The sequence below is a fragment of the Borostomias antarcticus genome, assembly GCF_949987555.1.
Source record: "Borostomias antarcticus genome assembly, contig: scaffold_128, whole genome shotgun sequence".
NCBI classification, from domain to species: Eukaryota; Metazoa; Chordata; class Actinopteri; order Stomiiformes; family Stomiidae; genus Borostomias; species Borostomias antarcticus.
This window is the reverse complement of record NW_028175670.1, coordinates 191,039-210,067: the sequence shown is the minus strand read 5'-3', so window position 1 is coordinate 210,067 and position 19,029 is coordinate 191,039. Positions and strand designations below refer to the sequence as shown.

Genomic DNA, 19,029 nt, shown 5'->3' with positions numbered 1-19,029 from the left:
ACACGTTTATAAGACACGTTACCTAATGTGGCACAGGGGGTAGAGCGGGTCGTTCGTTGATCATAGGGTCAGCGGCTCAAATCCCGGCTCCTCCACATGTCAAAGTGTCCTTGGGCAAGACACTGAATCCCAAATTGTTCCCAATGAGTAGGCTAGCATCTTGCATGGCAGCTGCCATCATTGTTGTGTGAATGGGTGTGTGAATGTGTGTGTGTGAATGGGTGAATGAGAGGCCATTGTAAAGCACTTTTTGTAAAAAGTGCTATATAAATGCAGTCCATTTACCATTTAAATAGACTTCCCATATACCTACAAACACACTCCTACAATATGTAAACATACACGTATAATTCTCTTCTTTTCTGCCTTCTCCAGATACCTGACAGACTGGAGAGGAACACATCCATTGGAAACACATAATCAAAGAGGATTCTGGGATAAACTGCTTGGAGCATGGAGCCTGCCCAATCGGAGATGAGCATCTTGCCCAACGGGAAAGGTCACGACCTGGGGGATGACATGTACGTTCCGATGAAGACGATGCCTGAGGAGGATATGTGAGTGCTTTCATCTGCCCTGGGTTACCCCAGGCCCTACGGGCTCTGACCTAATACACTATGGGCTCTGACCTAATACCCTATGGGCTCTGACCTAATACACTACGGGCTCTGACCTAATACCCTATGGGCTCTGACCTAATCCATCCATGGCTCTGACATGCAGGGCCCAGCCTGTGTTCTGCCAGGACGGGGGAGTGGTGTTAATGTGTTATTATGTCTTGAGGGAGGCCCGCCCGTATGGAAAACAAAGCCCATCAAAGCTCATATCCTTGTATCCTCATATGACCATTGTGTTTTGAAAACACATACATTTGCACCCCATCCAAAGTGTGGGTATTTACACGTAAATATGGCCACCTGAAGCAGTCAGCTGGGCTTTGGTCTCTGTTCTGGCAGGTTGTGTTGTGTTTGCGTGTGAGTTTGCGTGTGACATGAATAATAAAGCGGGCTGCTGGTTAACAGCACTGATTTCCTGTGTGTGGTGTGTGATTTCCTGTGTGTGGTGTGTGATTTCCTGTGTGTGGTGTGTGATTTCCTGTGTGTGGTGTGTGAATTCCTGTGTGTGGTGTGTGATTTCCTGTGTGTGGTGTGTGATTTCCTGTGTGTGGTGTGTGATTTCCTGTGTGTGGTGTGTGATTTCCTGTGTGTGGTGTGTGATTTCCTGTGTGTGGTGTGTGATTTCCTGTGTGTGGTGTGTGATTTCCTGTGTGTGGTGTGTGATTTCCTGTGTGTGGTGTGTGATTTCCTGTGTGTGGTGTGTGTTTTCTAAGTGCACGTTTGTCTTGTTTTGGCTCCCCGCCCTGCCGTCGCCTGCCGGACCCTCTGTCTAACCCTCAGGAACGGTACTCAGAATGTCAGGTATGTTGACTGACTCGGCGGATAAATGATGGTTCTACCCACACCCTGGACACCAGCATGCGGTTAACATGAGATTCCCTCTTGGTTCTGACCCGTCATGAGCGGCCGGTGTCCAGAGAGAGACCCTGACGGGTTCTGACGGTCTTTCTTTACCCGTGTTCTCCAGGTTCGACGATGGGGATGGCATCATGGCGGAGAACGAGGAGTTCCTGCCTAGCGTAGAGGGGAAGAAGCCCACGCGCTTCACTGACGTGAGTGCGACTCGGCTCTAGCTCCGCCCCGGCTGCAGCGTCTCACGCCACAGGGCCCTACATCCACGGGGCCCTACATCCACAGGGCCCTACATCCACGGGGCCCTACATCCACAGGGCCCTACATCCACAGGGCCCTACATCCACGGGGCCCTACATCCACAGGGCCCTACATCCACAGGGCCCTACATCCACGGGGCCCTACATCCACAGGGCCCTACATCCACGGGCCCTACATCCACAGGGCCCTACATCCACAGGGCCCTACATCCACAGGGCCCTACATCCACGGGCCCTACATCCACAGGGCCCTACATCCACAGGGCCCTACATCCACAGAGCCCTACATCCACAGGGCCCTACATCCACGGGGCCCTACATCCACAGGGCCCTACATCCACGGGGCCCTACATCCACGGGGCCCTACATCCTGCATGTCCTTCATTTGTTTAGTTTGTCTGGTTGATTTGTATGTTACTGGTTTTGTTCGTTTTTTGAGTGACCACTGTGTGTTTGTGGTGTCAGTTTGAGGGGAAGACGTCTTTCGGCATGTCCGTGTTCAACCTGGGGAACGCCATCATGGGCAGTGGGATCCTGGGGCTGGCCTACGCCATGGCCAATACGGGCATCCTCCTCTTCCTGTAAGTCCCACTTTCATGTCTCTATGTCTGTCTGTCTATTTATCATTCTGCTCATCTTCTCTCTGTCTGAATCCCCTAGAGGCTGAGAGCTCATTCATCATCTCATACAACTGAAACAATGTCAAGGTTCACACTTGCAAAGTGACGACTGGCAAATGCCAGACAGAGAATCACTTGTGTGCTGAGTGCTGACAGCTGGCGGTCAGATCAGATCCATTGTTAGTAATAGCAGGTCTGTAATAGCAGGTCTGTGATAGTGATAGCAGATCTGTGATAGCAGGTCTGTGATAGTGATAGCAGGTCTGTGATAGTGATAGCAGGTCTGTGATAGTGATAGCAGGTCTGTGATAGTGATAGCAGGTCTGTGATAGTGATAGCAGGTCTGTGATAGTAATAGCAGGTCTGTGATAGTGATAGCAGGTCCGTGATAGTGATAGCAGGTCTGTGGTAGTAATAGCAGGTCTGTGATAGTGATAGCAGGTCTGTGGTAGTAATAGCAGGTCTGTGATAGTGATAGCAGGTCTGTGATAGTGATAGCAGGTCTGTGATAGTGATGGCAGGTCTGTGATAGCAGGTCTGTGATAGTGATAGCAGGTCTGTGATAGTGATAGCAGGTCTGTGATAGTGATAGCAGGTCTGTGATAGTGATAGCAGGTCTGTGATAGTGATAGCAGGTCTGTGGTAGAGATAGCAGGTCTGTGGTAATGATAGCAGGTCTGTGATAGTGATAGCAGGTCTGTGATAGTGATGGCAGGTCTGTGATAGTGATAGCAGGTCTGTGGTAGTAATAGCAGGTCTGTGGTAATGATAGCAGGTCTGTGGTAATGATAGCAGGTCTGTGGTAATGATAGCAGGTCTGTGATAGTGATAGCAGGTCTGTGATAGTGATAGCAGGTCTGTGATAGTGATAGCAGGTCTGTGATAGTGAAAGCTTTTACATAATGATCAGCAACTTCCGAGCAGTGCAGACTACCTAATCAAAGCCTTTGTGTGGCACGGTAACACGTGAGTCCAAACAGTACGGGGAGGTTGAAAATAGACTCGACCTTCGCTGTGAGATCTGTGAGAGTACCAGGAATGCTATCGACTCCAGAGCTGCAGCCCTTGAGGGGGGCGCCGTGGTGGGGGCGGAAAGGGGTGGGGGGGGTGCTGCTGGGTGCTGGCTTAGAGACTGCGGTGACGTGACACATGCCAACATGCGATATCCGCTCTGTCCACTGACTGTCCCCGCCCCCTCCCGAACCCTCACAGGCCCCAGAAAGGCCACAGCCCAGAATAGCCCCTCCCTCCCCTCCCCATGGCCAAGCCCCTTGTGGGGCGTCCTGACATGTCCATGCCCCCCACCCCCCCACCCTCTGCGCCACAAATAGCTTTGGTTTTGACCATGACCTTGGTCTGCCCTTCTGACCCAGTCTGGGACAGTTTGGCTCCAGGGAGCGGGCCTCGGGGCGGGGGTTGGGGTTGGGGTTTGGGTTTGGGCTTGGGCTGAGAGCAGGACTGCGGGGTTGGAGCTAGGGCTGTGAGGCTGGGGCCTGGGACGGCTTTAGCTCCGATGCTGGGAACGACAGATTCCAGAGACTCCCATTCCAAAGATTCCATGTATTTCCACTAAAGATAGTCTGCAGCCGTCGCTCCCAGCGCTCTCTTTCACCTGCACTTGCACTGGAGACCACGCTGGTGTCATCATCCTCATCAGGCTTTTAGAGAACTTGACCATGGACTTGATGGTTTTTCTTCCACAACCACAGTTCAAGTCAGTTCTATCAGTCAGAAAGTTTGACGAGGTCTCCCTCATCTTCTCAAACACTAACCTCTATGTACCCCCCTCAGAAAGAGAAAAGCCTGTTGTGTTTTTCCCCGTAGGTCTCTACATTACAGCCTTCATGAAATTCCCATCAGCAGACTGTTTTCTTCATCCTGGTGAGCTCATCGCATATGAGCCACTAGTTCCAAAGGGCTATATGTCAGCCAGAGAAGGTGGCAGCAACAAAATCTAATGGATTTCTGTTTCTGAGCGACATGCCCCAAAGATGTTGTTTTCATTCCCAGTAATAGCAGCATTTCTCAGCCACATTGTAGGTCTGAGTTGTGGTCTTGAGCCTCCAGAGGCCATTTGATGAAGACAGCACTCACACACTAGCAGCTTCTCAGGGGACATGGCCTGACTCACTCAGCATGTTATCGCTCTTTAACATGGGAGCAGCCCGGTGACCAGGCTCTGACTCAGCTCAGCCTCTCACCAGGGAGTCAGTCAGCAGCCCGGTGACCAGGCTCTGACTCAGCTCAGCCTCTCACCAGGGAGTCAGTCAGGAACAGGCTCTGACTCAGCTCAGCCTCTCACCAGGGAGTCAGTCAGGAACAGGCTCTGACTCAGCTCAGCCTCTCACCAGGGAGTCAGTCAGGAACAGGCTCTGACTCAGCTCAGCCTCTCACCAGGGAGTCAGTCAGGAACAGTCTGAAGGTCCCACCGCTCACAATGTGACATTCCAGTCCCAGAGGCAGGGAAACCGAAGCGATATCCCACACCTCGTTTGACATTTCCCCGGGTGACCGTCGAGGGACACAACCCACCAAAGAAATGCGGCGTGGGCTTGCCCCGTGCGTGTCTCCTGACTCCTGGAGGAATGGCCGCACACTGCCGAACCCGGGCTCACATGGAGCTCTCCACAGGATCCCAGGGCTCGGCCTCCGCAGCTCGTGCCCGGGTCTCCGGTGCCGAGATCGCCACATCTGCAGCGTCCGGAGGGAACCGGAGGAGGCCGGGAGGCCTGGGAAAGGTGCAGGGGCCGCGGCCGACCTCTGACCCTGTAGGACTGCTGACCAATGAGCCCTCAGTCGCCCTGCCCAGGGCTGAGAGCTGCTGTAGGCGGCCGTGCTCCTCCAGTCCTGGGGGGGGGTTAGTTGAAAGGGGGTGTGGGAAATACTGGTTCATGAGCAGGATCACTGACCTTCATAACTGAGGGCAGCATAGTTCCCTCCTGTTATAAAGGAGGCTTCTAATCCACGAACCCCCTCTGTGGTTCCTTCGCTAGACATGTTCTTTGTTGAACATCAGTAATGTGGAGAGGAGTCTTAAGCTTAGTTTATACTCAGTCGACAAGTGTCGTACCACAAATGTCTGTCGACAGAAACAAAATTTAGCATTTATACTTCAGCAAAGTGTCTGATCACCTCCATGGTAACTTGCAGACGCGTGTCTGATTGATCCATGGCAACGAACGTGCCTTCTATCCAGCTATCCAATCACAGCCATGCCTTCTATCCAGCTATCCAATCACAGCCATGCCTTCTATCCAGCTATCCTAGCGTCCACAGCTGTGCGACGAAAGTGACGGCGTCTGCACATTAGAGAGTTTGGTAGGTGCAAGACACCCCTGTCCGACACAAAAAAGTGTCGACAGTGACGTCATTTCTGTCTGCCGACACTTTCAAAAGGGTCGTACGACAAAGTATAAATTGGCCAAAGCTCTGGATATGAGCTTGGTTTGAGCTCTGAGTTCCTGGGACTGTCTAGCGGGATGCAGGGGCTCGTGTGGAGCCAGGCGGCGTTGGCTTGTGTACTTTTGACTTTGTGTCTTTATGAGGAACTAATCCCCTCGTGAGCACGGATACCTCTTAGGGGTCATTGTGTGTTGCGCACACATACTGTAACACCCACATTTCCCGTCCCCGGGGGTTACTCAAGTTCATCTGTCCAGGCCTCCTCCTCCTCCTCCTCCACACTCTTCATCCCACTCTCCTCACAGCAGGTTTGCTGTCCTTGTCGAAAGACTGAGACGCCTTGTAAGGCTTCTGTCGATATCATGTAATAAAGGCTCTTTTTCCACTGCAAGAGCGCCTCGGCCGCCATTTTACTATCCAACTCTGCCCTTTGTGTTCTGACCTGGTCAGGGACAGCATGTTCACACAGAGCTCCAGAGGGAGATAAACACATTTGCTTCATAAGAAGAGCGAGAGTAGGGGAAGGAAACCAGGAAGCGCTGTGAGAGGAGGAGCCAGCGGTGACGTGAGAGAGGAGGCGGAGGAGGTGTGGCCGGTGTGACGGAGGGTCCCGCGGTCCTCTGCTACCTGTATCACACGCTAACATCCGTTCTCTCCCCCCGCGCCCTGACAGGTTCCTCCTGACGGCCGTGGCGGCCCTCTCCTCGTACTCCATCCACCTGCTGCTCAAATCCTCCGGCGTCGTGGGTAGGTCGGCCGCATGTCTCAGACCCCGCCTCTAACGCAGACGGACGTAGAGAATAAGTCCTGGCTTGCGTAATACTCAGATGAGGTTCTCTGTCTTGATTTCCAGTCAGTATAGTTTGTTTAGGAGATTTCCTAGAATAGCTTTGAGTAGCTTAAAGCAATACATCGCGATATTTGGACCTTTACAAACTTGTCTGGTGTTAATTCTCCAATTAGATTTACTAAAAGTAAGCTGAATCGTCCAAACAGTCTACTCAGAAAAGATAATACATTGACATTTATTACCTTTTAAAACTCGCGCCCCCGGGACGCAGCATTCAGTCGAAGTGCACATGCGCAACGTTGTGCTTAAACAACACAGTAGTAGCTAACTATTCCGGCGTCTATGGATATCATGCGTTTTTTAGCTCAACGATATCATGGCGGAGGTGAGAAAACCGAAGCGAAACATCACGGAGGAAGCCAGAAAAAGAAAGTAGACAATCTGATAACGTTACGACAGTACGACAGCGCACTTACTCACAGAGCCTGTGGGGGCGCAGTTCCGAGAAAACCGGAGAAAACGCAATGTATTGCTTTAAGTTCTAAATCAAAAACGTATTAATATCACAGAGGCTTAGTCAGAAGGATATTTACACAACCACAGACTGGTATAATTGATGGATACTACCAGGAAATGAAAGACACTGCTATGTTCATTTCCTCTGACTTTATTTTTCTAGTGACTATTAGGGACACCCCCCCCCGGAGGTGGTGTGTTGACGTTGTTGTTCTGTGACCCCTCCTCCAGGAATCCGAGCCTATGAGGAGCTGGGCTTCAGGGCCTTTGGAACACCGGGTAAAATGGCCGCCGGTATCGCCATTACACTGCAGAACATCGGAGGTGAGTAATCGCGCGCGGGGGGTGGGTGGTCTTGGCCTCCAGAGCTTCTGTGTTCAATAACACATCTTGAGCTCAGCGGACTGCTGTTACCATGCCAACATAATTCAATAACAATTCACTGACAATTAGTCTTACACTGTGCCCTTCCATTCCTCTATTCTACCCCTCCTGTGCATATCCACAAGACATACTAAATCAGCTTCTGCCGATCGCTAATGCTCTCAATATGCTATTCTTGGCACCACATCTCTCTCTCTCTCTCTCTCTCTCTCTCTCTCTCTCTCTCTCTCTCTCTCTAATGGTGATTCTGAGATGGAGGTTTATAAGGACCTAAGACCAGTCAGTCCAGTTGGCAAACAGCTGCTGCCTTGGTGGAATTGGCATAGACCCCCTTCCCCCCCACACCTCCCTTCCACACACACTCTCTCTGTTCCCTGTGAGCAGATAGAGCCTGCGTGGGCTGCTCTCTCCGACAGAGAGACCTAACTTAGAAGCCTTAACGGTGTGTGAACACAACAGTGTAGCACGCGAGGTGAGCAGTGACTCAGTAACACACACGGGCGGCAGAGAGCCAAGCGCTAGGTTCCAATCAGGACGGGAGGTGGGGAGGAATGTTCATGGGAGCATATCTAGTGTGCAGATTTTGTTTTTCCAATCGAATCAGGACAGGGCCACGTCACACCCCGGCCCTCACCACGGCCGGACAGAGACGGAAGCATGTGTGTCGCGCATGACAGAACCGATCAACACAGACTTGATTACATCACCCCGTGTTGAGACTAGTTTGAAATTGCGTATTGAAATGGGTGCAATTGAACGCCTAGATGCTTGAATGTTTGGAAGTGCGCTGTGTTTACCGGGGGAGTCACCCGTAGTGTGGACTTTATCGTCGATTCTGCCGCTGACAGTGTGTGTCTCTGCCCTCCACAGCCATGTCCAGCTATCTGTACATCGTCAAGTCGGAGTTCCCATTGGTCATACAGGCCTTCCTGAAGGCGGATCCCAACTCCGAGTAAGTGATCTCATTGGTCCCCACCGTTACCCTAGCAGGTTTGCATTGCAGCGTGCACCTCTGTGTGCGTGACCCCGGCGTGCTGTAGACGGACACGCCAGCTGACCCTGCAGTGGGGTGGCACGAGGGCTCGGCAGGTTCAGTACCACCCACTGACCTACTGGAGGGGTGTGGCAGGGGTGGGAGGCTGCCATTGGCCAGGCTAGGTAGGGTGTGTGTGTGTGTGTGTGTGTGTGTCATGTCCACCCTTGTGTTCCTCCCCCCACACCAGGTTGTGATGACATCCGCTCCAGCCAGCGGTGTTGTGGCCGGCCGAGCTGGATTCCTGCCTCCCCTGGTCATCCTGTATCTAAAAACACACCCTGGGCTGGACAGATGATTTGATTTGATTTGATTTGACAGGGAGTGCTGAGAGCCCAGCCCTACCCTATCCTACCCTATCCTACCCTAACATGCCCCAACATACCCTACCCTATCCTACCCTAACATACCCCAACATATCCTACCCTATCCTACCCTATCATACCCTAACATACCCTACCCTATCCTACCCTAACATGCCCCAACATATCCTACCCTAACATACCCTACCCTATCCTACCCTAACATACCCTAACACACCCTACCCTATCCTACCCTAACATACCCCAACACACCCTACCCTATCCTACCCTAACATACCCCAACATACCCTACCCTATCCTACCCTAACATACCCCAACACACCCTACCCTATCCTACCCTAACATACCCCAACATACCCTACCCTATCCTACCCTAACATACCCCAACATACCCTATCCTACCCTAACATACCCTACCCTATCCTAACATACCCTACCCTATCCTACCCTAACATGCCCCAACATACCCTACCCTATCCTACCCTAACATGCCCCAACATACCCTACCCTATCCTACCCTAACATACCCTACCCTATCCTACCCTAACATACCCTACCCTATCCTACCCTAACATACCCTACCCTATCCTACCCTAACATACCCTACCCTATCCTACCCTAACATACCCCAACATACCCTACCCTATCCTACCCTATCCTACCCTATCCTACCCTAACATACCCTACCCTATCCTAACATACCCTACCCTAACATGCCCCAACATACCCTACCCTATCCTACCCTAACATGCCCCAACATACCCTACCCTATCCTACCCTATCCTACCCTAACATGCCCCCAACATACCCTACCCTATCCTACCCTATCCTACCCTAACATGCCCCAACATACCCTACCCTATCCTACCCTATCCTACCCTAACATACCCTACCCTATCCTACCCTAACATACCCCAACATACCCTACCCTATCCTACCCTATCCTACCCTAACATACCCTACCCTATCCTACCCTAACATACCCTAACATACCCTACCCTATCCTACCCTAACATGCCCCAACATACCCTACCCTATCCTACCCTAACATGCCCCAACATACCCTACCCTATCCTACCCTAACATGCCCTAACATATCCTACCCTATCCTACCCTAACATGCCCCAACATACCCTACCCTATCCTACCCTAACATACCCTACCCTATCCTACCCTAACATGCCCCAACATACCCTACCCTATCCTACCCTAACATACCCTAACATACCCTATCCTACCCTAACATACCCTACCCTATCCTACCCTAACATACCCTATCCTACCCTAACATACCCTACCCTATCCTACCCTAACATACCCTACCCTATCCTAACATACCCTACCCTAACATACCCTACCCTATCCTACCCTAACATGCCCCAACATACCCTACCCTATCCTACCCTAACATACCCTAACATATCCTACCCTATCCTACCCTAACATACCCTAACATATCCTACCCTATCCTACCCTAACATGCCCCAACATACCCTACCCTATCCTACCCTAACATGCCCTAACATACCCTACCCTATCCTACCCTAACATACCCTAACATATCCTACCCTATCCTACCCTAACATGCCCCAACATATCCTACCCTATCCTACCCTAACATACCCTACCCTATCCTAACATACCCTACCCTATCCTACCCTAACATACCCTACTCTACTCTACCCTACCCTAACATCTCCTACCCTATCCTACCCTGCCCTACCCTACACTACACCACACTACCCTACACTATTCTACCCAACACTACCCTATCCTACCCGATGCTACCCTGGCCTGCTCAGCCAGTCAGCTGGACTAGTTTTCTAAGCACGTCTGTGTTGCATAGTTCCACTAGTCTGGCCAAAGGTCTGGATTCAACATCAAAGTGCCTCTGGTTGACACGGGGGAGTTGAGCACTCAGAAAGTACAGCCAACACCCTAACCCCAACCCTAACCCTAACCCCAACCCTAACCCTAACCCTAACCCTAACCCCAGAACAGATCTATCTGTCACAACTGCCTCAATGCTTTATATGTGGCAGTGAAATGATACAGTCTCTTTATCAGAGCTTTGACATGACCTGTCCTGTCTCATGTTTTTCCCCATGCTTCTGCGTTTGTTTGGGTGCTGTGTGTTCTAACAGAGTGTGTGTTGGTCATGAGTGCTGTGTGTTCTAACGGAGTGTGTGTTGGTCATGAGTGCTGTGTGTTCTAACAGAGTGTGTGTTGGTCATGTGTGCTGTGTGTTCTAACGGAGTGTGTGTTGGTCATGTGTGCTGTGTGTTCTAACGGAGTGTGTGTTGGTCATGTGTGCTGTGTGTTCTAACGGAGTGTGTGTTGGTCATGAGTGCTGTGTGTTCTAACGGAGTGTGTGTTGGTCATGAGTGCTGTGTGTTCTAACGGAGTGTGTGTTGGTCATGTGTGCTGTGTGTTCTAACGGAGTGTGTGTTGGTCATGAGTGCTGTGTGCTCTAACGTGTGTTGGTCATGTGTATTGTATGACAGTGTTTCCTTTCGAAGTGTGTGCAGGTTCTTGTTCATGTGATTTCTGAGTTCTCTGGAGGCCTGTCAACACTCTTTGTTGTTGATGAAGTGGGGTGTTAAGGTCCGACTATGGCGGGTGCATGTGTGGATTTGTGTGTGTGTGTGTTTGTCTGTGTGTGTTGTGTTTGTGCGTGTGAGAGGGGTATGAAGTATTTTGAGTCTGGAATCACACACATGCACGCACACACACACACACAGACAAACACGCACGCACACATTCAGGTGACAGTGACAGCTGATTGCGCAGGTCACATACAAGGACAGGTCAGCCAAGGCTCAAAGAACCCCCCCCCCCTCTCTCTCTCTCTCATTTTCTCTTACACATTCTCTTGCTCTCTCTCCCATGGTCTCTCGGTTCAGGTATACAGACTGTGCTGTTTTTACGTCATATTGTGTCATTCGAGGAGGAAGGAATGAGTGGAGGGTGGTGGTGGGACTGTTTATGGCGTCTCTTTAAATAGACCTGGACCAACGGTGTTTAATGTAGTGTGCCTGAGGGCTTGGATCAAGGCCATGACATTCTGACTGTGGCGAGGTAGGGAAACGAGCTTCAGGGGCCGAGGACAACAATACAGAACGACACCGAAGTGAATCAGCCGTTTTATGCGGGAGTAGAAGACTAGGATGGGATGGGGATCTAGGTGCACTTAGACTAGGATGGGATGGGAACCTAGGTACACTTGAGAGAATGATCGATGACACTAACAGAACTACAGAACATAGCTCAGCATTCTCACCTCATGTTCTGTAAGGACAGTAAAGGCCAATATATATATTTCGTCGTACGACACTTTTGAAAGTGTCGGACAGGGGGGTCTTGCACCTACCAAACTTTCTAATGCCGCAGACGCTGTCAATTTCGTCGCACAGCTGTGATTGGATAGCTGGATAGAAGGCATGTCCGTTGTCATGGATCAATCAGACACGCGTCTGCAAGTTACCATGGAGGTGATCAGACACTTCGCTGAAGTATAAATGCTAAATGTCGGTCGCCATTTTTATTCTGTCAACAGACATTTGTCTTACGACACTTGACTGAGTATAAATGAAGCTTATGAGTGGTGTGATTCCTAGGAGCAGTAGCCTACCGGTGACCGACCGTACAGTGACCGTGGAAGAGGTGAGGGAGAGAGAGGGGGTTGAGAGAGACAGAGAGAGAGAGGGGGTCAGGGAGAGAGACAGAGAGAGAGAGGGGGTCAGGGAGAGAGAGGGGGTTGAGAGAGACAGAGAGAGAGAGGGGGTCAGGGAGAGAGAGGGGGTTGAGAGAGACAGAGAGAGAGAGGGGGTCAGGGAGAGAGAGGGGGTTGAGAGAGACAGAGAGAGAGAGGGGGTCAGGGAGAGAGAGGGGGTTGAGAGAGACAGAGAGAGGTCAGGGGTCAGGGAGTTGGGAGTCATGTGCCCTAACCCTAACCCTAACCCCGTCCACCTAGAGCAGAACTCTAATGAAACCTAATCGTCTGGAGTGACCAAGGAGCGATCTGGTAACCAAGGGGTCAAGCATGACTTACGGGTTTATATGACTTCCCCTGCTCTCGAAGGACTCTCTAAGCCTCCTACGCACACTTGCGTGCATGCACACGCACGCACACACACACACACACACACACCACACACACACACACACACACACACAAACACACACACACACACACACACAAACACACACACACCTGCACACACACAGACAGCTGGGCCCAGTGCAGAGCTCAGTGGAGCACGTCATAGATTCAGTGTGTTTAGAATAGCAGCTTAGCAGCTTAGCAGTGGAGCGGCAGGTCTGAGACTATGATAACCTGGCTTGAGGAGACAACGTCATCATGATATAGTATTTTGTAAATGTAACGCGTCAAATCCTTCCGTCTCTCAGCGCCGCCAGACTCCGCCCCGAATCACCCGGCCCCGCCCCCCTCCGCCGGGCCCACGTGCGCCCGCTCGCTCGCCTCCTCGTGAGCGTAGGACAACACGCCGCCGGCCCGTACATGCGCCAACGTGCGCTTATTCAACAGCGCACCGATCTGTCTTAAGAGGGGAAATGACAGGCTGGGGCTGACGTGACGCGAGGACGTGCGTTTCCACATATAGCAGCTCCGATGGGGGTGGGACGGGGTGGGAGGGGGGGGGCGGGGGGGGGATGGGGGTGACGGGGGTGGAGGGGGGAGGGGGTTGGAGGGGGGGACGGGGTGGGAGGGGGTGGGATGGGGGTGACGGGGGTGGAGGGGGGAGGGGGTTGGAGGGGGGGGCGGGGGAGGGGGTGGGACGGGGTGGGAGGGGGGGGGGCGGGGGTGGGGGTGGGACGGGGTGGGAGGGGGGGGGGCGGGGGTGGGATGGGGGTGACGGGGGGTGGAGGGGGGAGGGGGTTGGAGGGGGGGCGGGGGGTCGGGGGAGGGGGTGGGACGGGGTGGGAGGGGGGGGGGCGGGGGTGGGGGGGGGGGTGACGGGGGGTGAGGGGGTGGGGGGGGGGCGGGGGGAGGGGGTGGGACGGGGTGGGAGGGGGGGGCGGGGGTGGGATGGGGGTGACGGGGGTGGAGGGGGGACACTAAGATTAGAGCTTTCCGCCCCCGGGGCGCGATGCAGACAAGCTACGCCAGGCCAAGGTCCTGAGAGGAGGACAGTGTGTTTGGGTAGAGGGGGGGGGGTGCTTGTGGGTGTTTGTGTTGGTAAGGGCAAGAGGAGACAAGACTGGAGATATGCGGACAGAGAGAGACCGGGGAGATAGAAGAGAAAGAGAGAGAGAGAGAGAGAGAAGGAGAGGGAAAGAAAGAAAGGGAGGTTTCAAGGAAGAGTGCGTGGGAACGGTGTGCTGGTGTTGAGGCTCTGATATTCACCCTCACGGGAATTATAACTGCCACATAAATCACTGGGTTTACATAAGAGTCTCAATCCACCGCTACAGAAATAGAGATTTTTTTTTCCACTTTTCTCTCAGTGGGCCAAGTAAGTCGTTTGTTTTTCACAGACCAGGGTAATCAGACCAGGGTAATCACACCAGGGTAATCACACCAGGGTAATCAGACCAGGGTAATCAGACCAGGGTAATCAGACCAGGGTAATCACACCAGGGTAATCAGACCAGGGTAATCAGACCAGGGTAATCAGACCAGGGTAATCAGACCAGGGTAATCACACCAGGGTAATCAGACCAGGGTAATCAGACTATTATCATGATGACACTCAGATAAAGAGAGACAAGAGAAAGTATCCCGCCAGTTAAGTAACCTTTTTTCTCTCCCTCCCTCCCTCTCTCCCTCCCTCCATCTCCCTCTCTCTGTAGTCTGTGGTATTTGAATGGTAACTACCTGGTCGTCATGGTCTCCATCAGCGTCATCCTCCCACTGGCCTTGATGAAGCAGCTGGGTAAGTGTTCCCCTGCTGCCTCTCCTCTAACCTGCGTGCCTAGGTCCATAGCTGGAGGTCGTGAACCGCTCAAGAGCCAAGGCAGGGCCCCTGTAAACACCGCAGTCACATGACCCGTCATCAGCCAATCACGGTTTCAGCTGCCCCCTCTTTCGCTGCTGCTTTGGAAAGCAATTAGCCTAAAGTTATGTATCTCCACGGAGCCCCGTGCCATGTGAGGGGCCTGGAGACCAGCACAGCTGAGACCCCCCCCCCGACACACACACACACACACACACACACACACACACACACTCTCTGCTGCAGTATATATTACGACATATGAGGGCGCTGTGGCGAGGCTACCTCCGTGGACGGCGCAGCGGGAGATCTTAATCACGCGCCTGTCGCTCTGCTTCCCTCCCTCCAGGTTACCTGGGTTACACCAGCGGCTTCTCTCTCAGCTGCATGGTGTTCTTCCTGAGCGCGGTGAGTGGGCCGGCCCAACAACAGACACGCCCCCCAAGACGCAGCAGACAAAGCAAAAACTGCAGCTAGCTCAATACTAGAACAATCAGTGAAATGATGGTCTCTATGTTTCAGGTTCATGGTAGACAGACCACAAATAGGGCTTAATGTCCAAAATAGCACACTGCCCCTTTAAGGGAGAGCTTAGAGCTCAGCAGGTTCATCTCTCCTAAGCTATTTGATATTTTGTCCGGCCATGGCGAGAGTCATACTGTATCTAAGAGCTGTTTAGACATCGAAGAGAGAGGGGGAGGGAGGGAGAGAGAGAGAGCGAGTGTGGGAGAGAGAGAGCGAGCAAGCAAAGCGCTTCGAAGACTCACCCTAATCTGCCATGAAATGGCTTTTCTGTTCTGCGACACTCCCTCCCTCTGCCCTCACCCGTCTCTCTGACCCTCCCTCTGCCCTCACCCGTCTCTCTGTCCCTCCCTCTGCCCTCACCCGTCTCTCTGTCCCTCCCTCTGCCCTCACCCGTCTCTCTGTCCCTCCCTCTGCCCTCACCCGTCTCTCTGTCCCTCCCTCTGCCCTCACCCGTCTCTCTGTCCCTCCCTCTGCCCTCACCCGTCTCTCTGTCCCTCCCTCTGCCCTCACCCGTCTCTCTGTCCCTCCCTCTGCCCTCACCCGTCTCTCTGACCCTCCCTCGGCCCTCACCCGTCTCTCTGACCCTCCCTCTGCCCTCACCCGTCTCTCTGACCCTCCCTCTGCCCTCACCCGTCTCTCTGACCCTCCCTGTGTGACATCGACCTCGTCGTCTCTCCGCAGGTCATCTTTAAGAAGTTCCAGATCCCCTGCCCCATCCAGGACTACGCCGCCAACGGCACGGTCGCTCACCTCCACGTCAACAGCTCGGCCGACGCCCACAGCTCGGCCGACGCCCACTGTGCCCCACGCATGTTCACCATCAACTCGCAGGTGGGTAGGTAGCGGGTAGACACCCCCCCCCCCCCCCCCCCCCGGGCGCCGCTGCTGCATCCGTGGTCGTCCATCTACTGTACTAGCGAACGAGGGCGTGTGATGCGCAGCCGCAGTGGAATCACGCGCGCGCGTGTGTGTGTGTGTGTGTGTGTGTGTATGTGTTTTTCCTACAGACTGCGTACACCATCCCCATCCTGGCTTTTGCTTTCGTGTGTCACCCAGAGGTCCTGCCCATCTACACTGAGCTGCGCAAGTGAGTGTGCCCCGCCCCCAAACCCCCCCCCCCCCGCCCACACACACATCATATACAGGTCTCAGTTCCACACACACACACATCATATACAGGTCTCAGTTCCACACACACATACATCATATACAGGTCTCAGTTCCACACACACACACATCATATACAGGTCTCAGTTCCTGCGTTGTGTGTGAAATATTAACCTGCCCTGTCCTTCCAGCCCCACTAAGAAGAAGATGCAGCACGTGTCCAACATCTCCATCCTGGTCATGTACACCATGTACTTCCTGGCTGCTCTCTTCGGCTACCTGACCTTTTACGGTGCGACCTTTAACCCATGACCTTTCCTCCCATGTTTATATTTACGTGTATCCTGGCCTATGTGTCGCCATGCATCTAAGCGGGAACCTCCCCTGTGAGTTCCTGGACGGTCATCGTTATCTGCTATATCTTGTGGGTTTTCCTCAGTCTCTCAGAGATGGGAGTCTACCTCCCCCTTGTGGTCATTCTGGGAAATGAGGCTCAAAATGTTACTCCCCTAGTAAGACATGTATAATGCCACATGCTTGAATTGGAACTGGTGCAACTCCCAGGACACTAAACTCAGTGTGAGGTCATTCCCGTGTCTCCTGACCTCCATGTTTCTACAGGTCAGGTGGAGCCGGAGCTCCTGCACACCTACAGCAGGATTGACCCCTACGACACTCTGATCCTGTGCGTGCGGTTGGCGGTCCTCACCGCGGTCACTCTGACCGTGCCCATCGTGCTCTTCCCGGTAAGCTGCCGCCGACACGGCACGTCTTCACGCCACAGGGACGCGCTGGACCCTGATTATAATAGCCTCCATGCACCCTCACCTTCTTCCCCCCTCCCGCCTTCTCTCCCTCCCTCTTCCCCCCCCCACTCTCCCTCCCTTCCTCTCTCTCTGCCTCCCTCCTTCTCTCCCTCCCTCTTCCCCCCCCACTCTCCCTCCCTTCCTCTCTCTCTGCCTCCCTCCTTCTCTCCCTCCATCTGTCCTTTCCTCCCTTTCTCCCTCTATCTGCCCCTCCCCCCACGCTCCCTCCCTCTCTCCCTCCCTCCCTCTCTCCCTCCCTCCATCCCTCCCTCTCTCCCTCTCTCATCTCTCTCTCCCTCTCTCCCTCTCTCCTCTCTCTCTCCCTCTCTCCCTCCAGGTGCGCAGGGCCATCCAGCACATGCTGTTCCCCAACAAGACCTTCAACTGGCTGCGTCACACTGCCATCGCCCTGATCCTGCTCACCTTCATCAACATGCTGGTCATCTTCGCCCCCAACATCCTGGGCATCTTCGGCATCATCGGTGGGTGTTGCAGTCAAACTGAGCTGGGGGGAATTGGGTGGTGGGGGTGTTGGTCACACTCAGAGTGGACTTTACACAGGACTACCAGTCGGTTTGGCGTGCTCTGACACCACCGTGTCTGGCCTTGCCTTAAAAGCAAAACTAGAAAAGTGACCAACTTGTTTACACACTGATCAAAGGGATGACCTGGGTCAATATGTTTGTCAAGCCCTCTGCTGGGATTGGGCACTGTCTGAGGGGGCAGAGGTCAAATTGGGGAGGTGGTGCTCAGGGACCTCCCCTAAACACCACTCACCATGGAAGCCTTGTTTACAGTTTTTGTTCAGTAGGATTTCTTTTTCAACATGATTTTGTAGTTTCCTCCACAATGGTAAATGATTTTGTAGGGGTTAATCAATGTGCACTGTCCCTGTTAAATAAAGAAATAAATTATAGCCTTGACTTTCTGTACTCATGCCCTCCTCCTCCTCCTCCTCCTCCTCCTCCTCCTCCTCCTCCTCCTCCTAGGTGCTACGTCTGCCCCCTGCCTCATCTTCATCTTCCCTGCTGTCTTCTACATCCGTATTGTTCCCGAGGACCGGGAACCCATGCGCTCCACTCCCAAGATACTGGTGAGCACCCCCCCCCCCCCCCCCATCTCCTTCTTCCAGTCTATTACCTTGTCATAGTTATGTCTGTGTCATCAGATCGTCTCTACCTCTAATTATGCGATTACCATATTGTTGGGAGTCAGTGTGTGATTGGCCTGTTCTCGCTCCTCCCCCCTCAGGCTGCCTGCTTCGCCGCGCTGGGCGTCCTGTTCATGACGATGAGTTTGAGCTTCATCATCATCGATTGGACAACAGGGGATGGCAAAGCCGGGGGTGGCCACTAGAGGCCGCTCTATGTGCTCGTGTGTCAACTTTAAGGGGCTGGGAGGGGGTTTCTGGATGTGTGTGTGGGAGGGGGGTTTCTGGATGTGTGTGTGGGAGGGGGGTTTCTGGATGTGTGTGTGGGAGGGGGGTTTCTGGATGTGTGTGTGGGAGGGGGGTTTCTGGATAAATGTGTGTGTGTTTTGTAAGTGTGTGTTGTAATGGATGCACTATCCCCTCCTAGGTAAAGGACTGTTGACGGTCAGATCGATATATATTTTTCGTGATCACTATATGTACTTTAATATAGTGGAGTGGTTTATAATTAGGTACATACACATATTCTGAATAATCAGGACGAAACAGGGTTAGGGTTATGAGTGGGATAGTGCATCCAGGTCCACCCGTAATTGAAGTCCAGTGAAACTTTCTACCCTTATTTCCTCCTCTCTTTCCTGGCTGCCCGCTCCCCTCTCTCACAGTTTATTTATGGTTTTCCAAACC

At 52.9% G+C, this 19,029-nt stretch overlaps 1 protein-coding gene across 2 annotated transcripts in view; it reads left to right on the top strand.

The window, feature by feature from the left end:
• The window catches only part of slc38a3b (solute carrier family 38 member 3b), a 31,420-nt gene extending 12,823 nt beyond the window's left edge, over positions 1-18,597 (top strand). For both annotated transcript variants that reach the window (XM_084463221.1, XM_084463220.1), the window contains exons 2-17: positions 376-557; positions 1,398-1,418; positions 1,585-1,669; positions 2,195-2,310; positions 6,425-6,498; positions 7,289-7,381; positions 8,312-8,393; positions 14,612-14,694; positions 15,104-15,162; positions 15,961-16,110; positions 16,287-16,366; positions 16,578-16,678; positions 17,008-17,132; positions 17,530-17,674; positions 18,182-18,285; positions 18,444-18,597. In XM_084463221.1, coding sequence (XP_084319347.1) covers positions 454-557; positions 1,398-1,418; positions 1,585-1,669; positions 2,195-2,310; positions 6,425-6,498; positions 7,289-7,381; positions 8,312-8,393; positions 14,612-14,694; positions 15,104-15,162; positions 15,961-16,110; positions 16,287-16,366; positions 16,578-16,678; positions 17,008-17,132; positions 17,530-17,674; positions 18,182-18,285; positions 18,444-18,548 — 1,527 coding nt within the window. In that variant the 5' untranslated portion in view covers positions 376-453 and the 3' untranslated portion in view covers positions 18,549-18,597. The remainder of the gene's footprint in view (positions 1-375; positions 558-1,397; positions 1,419-1,584; positions 1,670-2,194; positions 2,311-6,424; positions 6,499-7,288; positions 7,382-8,311; positions 8,394-14,611; positions 14,695-15,103; positions 15,163-15,960; positions 16,111-16,286; positions 16,367-16,577; positions 16,679-17,007; positions 17,133-17,529; positions 17,675-18,181; positions 18,286-18,443) is intronic.
• The last annotated feature ends 432 nt before the right edge of the window (positions 18,598-19,029 follow it).